Source organism: Erpetoichthys calabaricus, chromosome 10 (assembly GCF_900747795.2).
Source record: "Erpetoichthys calabaricus chromosome 10, fErpCal1.3, whole genome shotgun sequence".
Classification (NCBI taxonomy): domain Eukaryota; kingdom Metazoa; phylum Chordata; class Cladistia; order Polypteriformes; family Polypteridae; genus Erpetoichthys; species Erpetoichthys calabaricus.
The window spans coordinates 22,305,517-22,317,670 of NC_041403.2; the positions used below are offsets into that span (position 1 = coordinate 22,305,517).

A 12,154-nucleotide genomic window follows, 5' to 3' on the forward strand; every position below is an offset into this window, starting at 1 on the left:
AAGAATTAAAATTGTCGGTCAGTGTATGACATTCCAAATCTGAAAAGATTTTACAGCTTTTGAAAGCCAACATGACAGCTAAATTCTCTTTAGTGGTTTCACAACCCATCCAAAATTAACTTGAAAGGTAAATTCCACAGATTTCATTTGATTCTCTTTCTTTCTCACCTCTCCAGGCATGTCTGGGGTAAGGCTGCTAATCCTTTGCACATGGTTGGGAAGCCAAAGTCGTTCCTCTGCTAAGCAGTTAGCGTCTGTCCGCAGTTGATGTTTTCCTTTTCACTCAAGACCACTTTAAGGCTCTGCCTTTCAGCACTTGGTGTTATATAGAGCCTGCCCGCTGGACCAAATTGCTCAGCCAATCAGATGGCCCCTATGATAACAGCCAAAAGCTTTAGGGAGGAAGGGGGTCTGCTGGCAACGGGTTGCTGACATCATCCTGGCTCCACTCCAGCACTCCCGGCTTCTGCATGACTTTCTTCCAAAAGACTAACAGTGATCTCGGAACTGAAGTGCATCCGTCATGTGTCAGGAGTTGCTGTATGTACTGCGGTTATCAGGATTTTACAAGCAGTGGTACAAATTTAAAGAAAAGCAAACTATTTTATTATTCCTTAGGGAGAAGGGGAGCACCTGCCCCCTTCTAATATAAACTGCTGTTTACGAACAGAGAAACTTCACCCTCAATCTGAACATTCAGAGTGAATTTTTGGGTGAAAGTGTAGCACTGTGATAACTTTTGTTACTCACATGTGTAAGTTTTACAATAATTTTATGTGTTTATTTGTTTGTTTGTCTGTGTTTAATCTTGTTTTAGATCTGAGTGCCGCATTTGATACCATCAATCACTATATTCTTAGAAATCGCCTTAGTCAGTGAGTGGACCTCTCTGGCAGTGTCTTAAACTGGTTTGAGTCCTACCTGGCAGGTAGAAAATTCTTTGTTAGCTGTGGTAATTATACTTCAAAGACACACGATATTCTATATGGTGGTCCACAAGGCTCTATCCTGGGTCTGCTGATCTTTTTGATCTCCATGCTTCCGTTAGGTCAGATTATCTCAAGGCATAATATGAGCTACCACAGCTATGCTGATGACACACAACCGTATTTATCAATAGCACCTGATGACCCCGACTCTCTTGGTTCATTGACCCCCAATGTCTTACTTGTGTTTCTGAGTGGATGAGTAGTCATTTTCTCAAACTAAATAAGGAAAAAACAGAAATTTTAGTGATTGGCAAAAATGGATATAATGAGGATTTTAGAAATAAACTTGACCCATTAGGATTAGAAGTCAAGACAGAGGTAAAGAATTTAGGGGTAACTATTGACTCTGACTTAAATTTTAAATCAAATATTAATCAGATCACTAGGACAGCATTTTTTCACTTAAGAAATACAGCAAAATTTAGATCTCTTATAACTTTGCAAATACTGAGAAATTAGTTCACGCTTTTGTTTTTAGTCGGCTAGATTACTGTAATGCACTCCTCTCAGGACCATCCAAAAAAAGACATCAATACATTGCACCGAGTGCAGAATGCAGCTGCTACAACCTTAACTAGGAAAAGAAAATCTAAGCACATCTCTCCAGTTTTGATGTCACTACACTGGTTACCTGTGTCATTTAGAGTTGACTTTAAAATCCTGCTGATGGTTTACAAAGCCTTAAATAATCTGCTCCATCCTATATTTCAGAATGTCTCTCACCTTACACTCCAAATCGTAACCTTAGATCTTCAAATGAGGGTCTGCTTAGAATTCCAAGAGCTAAACTTAAAAGAAGTGGTGAGGCGGCCTTCTGGTGTTATGCACCAAAAACTGAAATAGCTGACCGATAGAAATTCGCCAGGCTAATATAGTGGAACACTTTAAAAAACTGCTAAAACCCTTTTATTTTAACATGGCTTTCTCAAAGTTTCATTTTATTTTAACTCTGATATTCCATATATGCATGTAAGTAGAAGGCTGGCATCCTTCAACATCTGCAATAAGGTGCTACAGATGTTCTATCAGATGGTTGTGGTGTGCTGGGGAGACAGCATAAAGAAGAGGGACGTCTCACGCCTGGACAAACGGGTGAGGAAGGCAGGCTCTATTGTAGGCACGGAGCTGGACAGTTTGACATCCGTGGCAGAGCGACGGGCACTGAGCAGACTTCTGTCAATCATGGAGAATCCACTGCATCCACTAAACAGTGTCATCTCCAGACAGAGGAGCAGCTTCAGCGACAGACTGCTGTCACGGTCCTGCTCCACTGACAGACTAAGGAGATCGTTCCTACCCCACACTAAGCGACTCTTCAATACCACCCGGGGTGGGGGGTTAAACGTTAACATTATTCAAAGTTATTCTTTGTCTGTATACCTGGCATTGTTATCACTCTTTAATTTAATATTTTCTTTATCAGTATGCTGCTGCTGGAGTATGTGAATTTCCGTTTGGGATTAATAAAGTATCTATCTATCTATCTATCTATCTATCTATCTATCTATCTATCTATCTATCTATCTATCTATCTATCTATCTATCTATCTATCTATCTATCTATCTATCTATCTATCTATCTATCTATCTATCTATCTATCTATCTATCTATCTATCTAATTATCATTATTATCATGGCTCCACAATCTGCACTAACTCCTACTTTCTCTACTGTTCTTTTTCCAGTTTTCTGTGGTGCTGATCTGCGCCATCACCACCTGATCAAAGCACCGGGCTGTCCCTACATTGATGGATTGAAGGCCAGAAGTCCACATGACCATCATTGTCTAATTCTTCCATGTGAAACCTGAAAACCATGAGGACTGATTGAGATCATTTATGTTTGGTAGAATGCCTAGAGGTGGCTGGGTGGTCTCGTGGCCTTGGAACCCCTGCAGATATTGTTTTTTTTTTTTCTACAGCTGTCTGGAGTTATTTTGTTTTGTTTTTTCTGTCCTCCAAGGCCATCAGACTTCACTTTTATTCTATGTTAATTGGTATTGCCTAATTTTACCTCTTGAGCACAACTGTCAACATTGTGTCTGTCTGCAGAGAGAGTGTCGACCATGTCGAGAGGTTTATTTACCTCGGCAGTGACATTCATGTCTCTGGTGACTGTTCTTATGAAGTCGGCAGACGAATTGGGAGAGCTTGGGGAGTAATGAGGTTGCTGGGAAGAGGTGTGTAGCGCTCACTGTTTTGCTGTATGGTTGCGAGACATGGATGCTATCCGGTGATTTGAGACAAACACTGGACTCCTTCAGTACTGTGTCTTTTCGGTGAATCCTTGGGTACTGCTGGTTTGACTTTGTGTTGAATGAGCAGATGTTCACGAAGTCCTGAATGAGGCACATTACCTGCATTGTAAGGGAACGTCAGTTACGGCACTACGGCCATGTGGCACAATTACCTGAGGGTGATCCATCTCACAGGATCCTCATTGTTGTGGACCTAAGAAGCTGCACCAGGCCAATGGGATGCCCACAGAACACCTGGCTGCATTAGATAGATGGTCCACTGGACCGCATGTCTGCTGTTTTATTGTGTGGTAGGTGCGACAACACGCTGTACCATTGCATGCTCCCCAACCTGACCTGACCTTAGTCAAATTGATGCCTTATTTATAGGTTTCTGTTACCAGATTGTACACCCGCAACACTATTGTGCTTGGCTGTGCGACTGAGCCCTGCAAAGGACTGGTATGTGGGATTCTTGCCTTACTCACAGTGATGCTAGAATAATAATAATGTAAGCATTTTTGCTTAAATAAGAGTACTTGTTACTTGAAAAAGTACTCAGATAACTTAAAATGCATTACTTTTAACATGTTACCACACTGCTCTTGAGATTGTGTGGCTGAGTTTAGCACTGCATGTTCAGCTCAACATCAGTTTAGAGATTTCTGAAATATTGAGACAGATTTTTTCATCCAGAACAATGAATAAATAGCTTGCCTGAATATTTGTCTCTGGAGATGTATTTTGTGGATGCTTCTACCCTGCTGCTGAAAACGAGTATGAAAAAAAAAATACATGTACAGGCTGAAAGAGTGCAATGGAAATATGCAGACTGCAAGATCCTTAACAGTAACCCGGTTAAGGGTTTACACTATCAGTCAAAAAGATTTAGAAGTTGTGCTGTGAGGCACCAAACATGCAAGCTGATGACCCTCAGAAACTTGTGACTCTGTGCTCTGCCAGATCTCTTCCTATCAGAGTTTCTTCCAGTTTCCAGTTGCCTTTGGATTATGTAGGACACCACTGGACTCACTGTCACTTTGATTTTTTTATTTTGCAATTTCTCTAAATGAAAGGCATACACTTCTGAGGATAATAATGCTGTGTCTCATTTCATTTGTTATTTTCTATATTCTTGCCATTATCACTGTAATACTGTCCAAGCAGTACTTCAGAGGGTGTAGTAATACATTCATTCATTCATTCATTTTCATTTTCCAACCCGCTGAATCCGAACACAGGGTCACGGGGGTCTGCTGGAACCAATCCCAGCCAACACAGGGCACAAGGCAGGAACCAATCCCGGGCAGGGTGTCAACCCACCGCAGTGTAGTAACACAATTTGTTCCAATTCTGCTTTAAGACACACAGAGGGCTTTTAAGTAATCATCAGAAGTTGGGACACCTGTGCAAATTGTTAGCTTTGACTTGCAAGGCTTCATTTACTTTAACTGCTGCAGCACATCTGTAGGTTGTAACCTATTAGTTGTTCCTTGAAGAAGGCCCTTTTGTAATATTCTGATATTTCCATTTTTTCAGTTTTTGCAAACCTTAACTTTAAATGTAAACCTCTGCTTGTTTACTGCTTACCCTTTCACCATTTTAGGTCTTTCATTGCATTTCAACTGCTAGAAAATCTGAGGTGTTTGAAACGTTTTGAATGGTATTGTAAATGGCGTATTATTGGCGTGATTATTTCTAGGCAATTTTTGGTAAAAATATCAGCCTCTTCCAGATGTTCCAATAAAATATAAATTGTTTTCATGCGGTAAAGTTGAAAAGGAAAACAACACACAAGATGGCAGGATGATTTGTGGCCACTTTGAAGTGATCCCACAACGATCACTCCCCCCTGAATTTGAAAAAAAAACTGGAAAAAACGAGGTGTTGTAAAACTTCTCACCAGTAGTGTACATGGCCAAATAATCAGGATATTCGTTGAAGTATCTACCTCCATTAATCAGGTTTCTCAGAGGCCAATAATCCGATTTCTCTGACCGGAATAAGGGATTGCATGGCATTTTACAAATCAGGTTTCTATGAATAATCAGGTTATTGAACTGGATGTAAGCGCGCTATTTGTCACATCTTTAGGACTGTGATTGTCAAGGCTGTCGTTATAACTGGCAAAGCGAGCGTCTGTTATGGTTTAGCCAAAATCTCGTCTGCATCGTGTGTTTTCTTGCTTGAGGATGTTTTTGTTGACTTTCAATTGTTATTTAGTATTTGGTATTATAAACTATGTTTTTAATATTTCTATACAGTAAATCCTCACTATTCTTGGATTCTGTTCCCATGTATCTGCTTATCTTCTTCTTCTTTCGGCTGCTCTCGTTAGGGGTTACCACACTTCCATATCTTTCTGTCCTCTGCATGTCCTCTCTCACCACATCCATAACCCTTCTCTTATGCCTTCCTCTTTTCCTCTTCCCTGGCAGCTCTATCCTTAACATCCTTCTCCCAATACACTTCGCCATCTCTCCTCTGCACATGTCCAAACCAACACAATCTCGCCTCTCTGACTTTGTCTCCCAACTGTCCCACCTGAGCTGACCCTTTAATGTCCTCATTTCTAATCCTGTCCATCCTCATCACACCCAGTGCAAATCTTAGCATCTTTAACTCTGCTACCTCCAGCTCTGTATCTGCTTATGTTCCTCTATATAAGTGTAACCCACTCCGTCAAGCACAGTAATAAAAAAAATTCTGAGAGGCATACCATGCAGCAATGACACAAGCCAAATGAGGGAAGCAGTGGTCTCGTTCCCGCTGCTCCTGTTGCGTTAACAAATCTCCACATTCTGACAGTATTCTAATTGTGTAACACCATTTTTCAAATACACTCATTAAATTTCAACAATGGCAGCAAAGTGTATTAAGTGCTGTAAAAAGTGTTTTTTTTCCAAGTGCTGCTAAGCACAAATGCTTTATAGTGAGTTTAGTTGATTTTCATTACATGAAATGATGGGTTTGTGGTAACAGGTAGCAAAAGTGTATAGTGAATAGGGTCTGCCGGAACCAATTTTTCCCCATTGAATCAATGTTTCAGTATCCGTGGTTTCTGTTTCTGTGGGATTTTCCAGGAACGTAGCACCCATGGATAGAAAGAATTGACTGTATTATATGTGTTATGTACAAATGTCTTTAAACTTTATCCCTTTAGCACTGAGGGTGGAACAACAATGTCACTGCTGAGGTACCACCCTCAGCCTATCTACAATGCATCCGGAAAGTATTCACAGCGCATCACTTTTTCCACATTTTGTTATGTTACAGCCTTATTCCAAAATGGATTCAATTCATTTTGTTCCTCAGAATTCTACACACAACACCCAATAATGACAACGTGAAAAAAGTTTACTTGAGAATTTTGCAAATTTATTAAAAATAATAAAACTGAGAAATCACATGTACAGACTTTGCTCAATACTTTGTCGATGCACCTTTGGCAGCAATTACAGCCTCAAGTCTTTTTGAATATGATGCCACAAGCTTAGCACATCTATCCTTGGCCAGTTTCGCCCATTCCTCTTTGCTGCACCTCTCAAGCTCCATCAGGTTGGATGGGAAGCGTCGGTGCACAGCCATTTTAAGATCTCTCCAGAGATGTTCAATCGGATTCAAGTCTGGGCTCTGGATGGGCCACTCAAGGACATTCACAGAGTTGTCCTGAAGCCACTCCTTTGATATCTTGGCTGTGTGCTTAGGGTCGTTGTCCTGCTGAAAGATGAACCGTCACCCCAGTCTGAGGTCAAGAGCGCTCTGGAGCAGGTTTTCATTCAGGATGTCTCTGTACATTGCTGCAGTCATCTTTCCCTTTATCCTGACTAGTCTCCCAGTCCCTGCCGCTGAAACACATCCCCACATCATGATGCTGCCACCACCATGCTTCACTGTAGGGATGGTATTGGCCTGGTGATGAGCGGTGCCTGGCTTCCTCCAAACGTGACGCCTGGCATTCACACCAAAGAGTTCAATCTTTGTCTCATCAGACCAGAGAATTTTCTTTCTCATGGTCTGAGAGTCCTTCAGGTGCCTTTTGGCAAACTCCAGGTGGGCTGCCATGTGCCTTTTATTAAGGAGTGGCTTCCGTCTGGCCACTCTACCATACAGGCCTGATTGGTGGATTGCTGCAGAGATGGTTGTCCTTCTGGAAGGTTCTCCTCTCTCCACAGAGGACCTCTGGAGCTCTGACAGAGTGACCATCGGGTTCTTGGTCACCTCCCTGACTAAGGCCCTTCTCCCCCGATTGCTCAGTTTAGATGGCTGGCCAGCTCTAGGAAGAGTCCTGGTGGTTTTGAACTTCTTCCACTTACGGATGATGGAGGCCACTGTGCTCATTGGGACCTTCAAAGCAGCAGAAATTTTTCTGTAACCTTCCCCATATTTGTGCCTCGAGACAATCCTGCCTCGGAGGTCTACAGACAATTCCTTTAACTTCATGCTTGGTTTGTGCTCTGACATGAACTGTCAACTGTGGGACCTTATATAGACAGGTGTGTGCCTTTCCAAATCATGTCCAGGCAACTGAATTTACCACAGGTGGACTCCAATGAAGCTGCAGAAACATCTCGAGGATGATCAGGGGAAACAGGATGCACCTGAGCTCAGTTTTGAGCTTCATGGCAAAGGCTGTGAATACTTATGTATATGTGCTTTCTCAATTTTTTTATTTTTAATAAATTTGCAAAAATCTCAAGTAAACTTTTTTCACGTTGTCATTATGGGGTGTTGTGTGTAGAATTCTGAGGAATAAAATGAATTTAATCCATTTTGGAATAAGGGTGTAACATAACAAAAGGTGGAAAAAGTGATGCGCTGTGAATACTTTCCAGATGCACTGTGTATATTCTGACTGAGGGTTGTGGTATTAAAATAAACTTTGCAGGTATTGCTTGGATTTTCTATCTTTTTTGTTTTGGATTGTTAGCCACATGTGGTTGGTTTAGGTTGCTTCTAAGGCAGCCCCTTTTGATTATTTTTTGTGTCTTTTTGCTGTCCTGCCTGTTTTGTTCTTTTTTTGATTATTTAAGAAATTATTTAAATATAAAGGATTTTTTTAAGTCTGAATGGCTAGAGGTTTACTGTTACATTCTGTTCTAAAGAGCTTTTTTTTTTATTCTTTAGTATTTTTGAGCTTTTCAAACTTTCAAAACCTTAGCCCCATTTTGGATTTGTGCAGGCCAGACAGGCTGCCCTCTGACAAATGTAATGCTTGGCTACCTGGGGCCCAGAAGTAGCTTTTGTTCATTTTGTGACCTGCACCTTTTTATTTTTTGCTTTTTTGATTTTGGTGAATTACAACAGCATTATGCTGTTATGTTTAAGTTAGAGTCACTATCCTGGCATATGTTTTATGTCCATTTGGTTCTTATCATTTATGTTAATGTTATTTATGTTTATAATTTGTAACACTATGTCATTTTGCTTGGTTTCTGTATGTGGGAGTTTGTTCTGCCATGTGTCATGATTTGATTTTCTTATTTATGATTATGTTTTGTTTTAGAGCATGTTGGATGTCATTTTGGGTCCCCAAGGGCTGCCATTTTGAATTCTCATCATTAGATCCACTTCCTGCATTTATAGGGGCATGGCCCTTTGAGGTTGTGACCTGTGATTAATAGATGCTGTAAAAGGCGCTATATAGCGCCCGACCCGGCACAGTCTGACGCAGAGGCACGTGCTAAAATCACAGTTTTTTTTATTGTTCTTCACCTGTGGGGCACGTCTTCCCTGTGAACCCCACAGGCAATACACAGTCCCACAAAGCACTTAATAAACACACCAACAACTCTCCACCTTGCACCACCACCCCTCCCAGGCAACCTCGTCCTCTTCCTCCCGATTCTGGCTCCTTGAATGGTGGTGGCTGGCCCTTTTTATAGCCCACCCGGAAGCGTTCCAGGTGCTTGACCACCTGGTCCTAATTGCACTTCCGGGTGGGGCTGAAGATTCGTCCAGTCGGGCTGTTGCATCCAGACAGCCCCCCCTAGTGGCCACCCCGGGTCCCAACCAGGTTGTGGAGGACTCCATCTCCCATTGAGCCCTGCGGGAGGTTGGGGAATCACCGTCGGCCAGGGAGGCTGCCACCAAGCGTCCCGGGGGAGGTATTGGACTGCCCGTGGTTGCTCCCCCGGAACATAAGCAGCAGGTGTGTCCCGTTCGTCACAATGCAAAGAGATAAAAGGACTGCCTTTTGAATGTCATTTCTTTAGCCAATCTGCTGATCAAAAACACAAAAAGAAAATAGAAAAAAACACCGTGTTTAATATCTGTTTTGACCCTTTTTGTTCTTTTGACTTAGAATCGTGATTCTCATTTTCGATTTTGGTTTTATTTTGTTCTCAGCCTTTTTATTTGTTTTGTTTTCTTACATGTATCTTCCAGTTGTGCTCTAGAATTTATCTGTCAGTGTGTGGTCAGATCAGCACGTCCCTTGTATTTAGTGAGTGATTCCCCCAATGGTGGGTCCACCTGTCAGTCTCTGCTGTGGGAAGGCTTAAATCTCCATAAAGGCTCATGGGAATTGTAGTCCATCTGCAGTACTTTGCTTAGTGGGTTTTTGTTCTTGTTCATTGCTCCTTTTTGTTATTGCACTTTCTTTAATTTTACTGGATTTTTGACTCATTGGCTTGTGTTTTTTGGATTCTGATTTCTGAAAATTATTTTGGGATTTGTTTGCTTGGGATTTCCTTGTTGGCAACACCTTTTTTGCCCTTTGAATTCTCTTTTTTTATAAAGATTCCTAGTGGAACTTGTTTTTGCAAGCCAGAGTGCATGGATCTCCCTCAAGTGAAGTTTATATACTTTTATTATGCAACTATCAATTATATTTCTTGAACTTTGAAGCTAAGCATATTTAAGCACAGTGATGTTCAGACTGCCTTCATATGCACCCTCTCTGGGCAGTGTCACACACGTGTGCATGGGAGGCAGCTAAAGTGCTCAAAAGATGGTAATTCCATGCCAGGCCAGGGGGTGGAAGAGTACAATAATCTTTTTTATTCCTGCAGACCAAACATGGGAAATTCTGCCTGGACCCCATGATGGCATTTCCAGTTTTCAGGCCTTGATGATGATACTTCTGGTTCCGGGCCCGATGATATCACTTCCTCCCACCGGTTTTAAAATCCACCATCTTCCTTCTGTTAGTCAGTTCTGTTTTGGACTCAAATCTGTAAACAACCTTGCTTTGAATTACCTACTTTGAAGCCTTATTGTAATATAATATAATTATTATTATTATAAGCAATCATGTCTCCTCTTGATCTCCTTTTCCTTAAACTGTAAAGGCTCAGCTCTTTTAATCATTCCTCCTAACTCATCCCCTGTAGCTCTGGAATCAGCCACGTAACTCTTCTCTGGACCATTTCTAGTGCATTGATGCTTTTTTATGTAGCCTGGAGAACAAAACTACACAAAGTGCTCCAGATGAGTCATCACAAGTGAGTTATTTTTGTGGTGCAAAATTTTGTATATAAGAATAAATATTTTGACCCGTCTTTATTGGTAACTTAGACAAAGCAATGTAATATTAGTGTTATATCTTTGATAAGAACAGCAATTATTTGATGTTTAAGACCCCCCTTTTAGGATTGAGTCTTTGTAATTTTACGACAGGTCAGGAGAAGTGCTAAAAACCAGTTTGGCAAGTGATTCTCTGCAGGACTCTCTCAATGAGCGCCCACATGGAGGCCCACTACCTGACTGGCAAGCTCCACCTTAACAAATGGTACTGGGCACAGGTGTGAAGCCACTGTGTCGCACCAGAATTCTGTTGGTCTAAAGTTGCCTGTTTAGTTTAAAATCAGAAGCCACTAAGTAACACAATTCCCAATTGGCTGTGGGGTTTGGACAGAGAATCCATCAATTTGCTTGCTTTACCCCTCCCTCTCTCTCTTATACCATCATCATGAAGGAGCATCTCTCACACCATTTCCATGAAAAGGACAACACAATGAAGATTACAGCTCGGCAGCCATATTGAGACAGGCATGCGGCCTGTTCTGAAGAACGCTGACCAGAAATGATGCCTTAACACGAGACATTTTAAATAACAAACAAGTCTGTGTGCCACCTGAAACAACACATCAGCATTTATCAGGGTGTATGGTTGTCAATATTCACTTGTATTTTGCTAATTGTTATTATTTTTTAATATTATCAGTAATACCGTATTTCAAGTTGTAACTTTATTCCTGCTGGTCTTTTACTATTACCAGAGGTAAGAGAAGAGAAGGTGGGGAGAAGTTATATGTTACAATAACTTATAAACAGTGGTACGTCTGTGAGATTTGACGCATTCTGACAAAGGCTACACATTAATCATACAAAAGGGGAAAGTAGAGGAATACAGAGCTCTACCAAGACAAAAGAGTTATAAAGCTTGAACACAACCTCCTTGGACTTGTACTCCACATATCAGGGCGCTATATAACCCAATGTCCTGCTGGTCTTCTTAATGGGTAACAGATAACGATTGATAACAGTAAGATTTATAAAAAAAAAATAAAATTCTGAGTTTGCTATTCACAAGAACTATCTGCTCATGTAAAGTGGGCCTCTCAGAAAAGAGACCTAAGAAGATCTACAATCAAGAACCGTTGGTTTGCATTGTAGCTGTAATTGTTCAAAATGACCAAAGTTCTGCAGCTTGTAGCTTGCTTCATAGGACAGTTCAGGCAATAGTGTGACATGTTTTCACGTAATAGATAGATAGATAGATAGATAGATAGATAGATAGATAGATAGATAGATAGATAGATAGATAGATAGATAGATAGATAGATAGATAGATAGATAGATAGATAGATAGATACTTTATTAATCCCAGGGGGAAATTCACATACTCCAGCAGCAAAAAATATTAAATTAAAGAGTAATAAAAAATGCAGGTAAAAAACAGACAATAACTTGAATAATGTTCAA

At 40.9% G+C, this 12,154-nt stretch overlaps 1 protein-coding gene across 1 annotated transcript in view; it reads right to left on the bottom strand.

Moving 5' to 3' along the window:
- LOC114658895 (regulator of G-protein signaling 5-like) overlaps window positions 1-332 on the bottom strand; it is a 108,168-nt gene extending 107,836 nt beyond the window's left edge. The window contains exon 1 of the mRNA XM_028811004.2: window positions 169-332. Coding sequence (XP_028666837.1) covers window positions 169-212 — 44 coding nt within the window. The 5' untranslated portion in view covers window positions 213-332. The remainder of the gene's footprint in view (window positions 1-168) is intronic.
- Window positions 333-12,154: the final 11,822 nt, after the last annotated feature.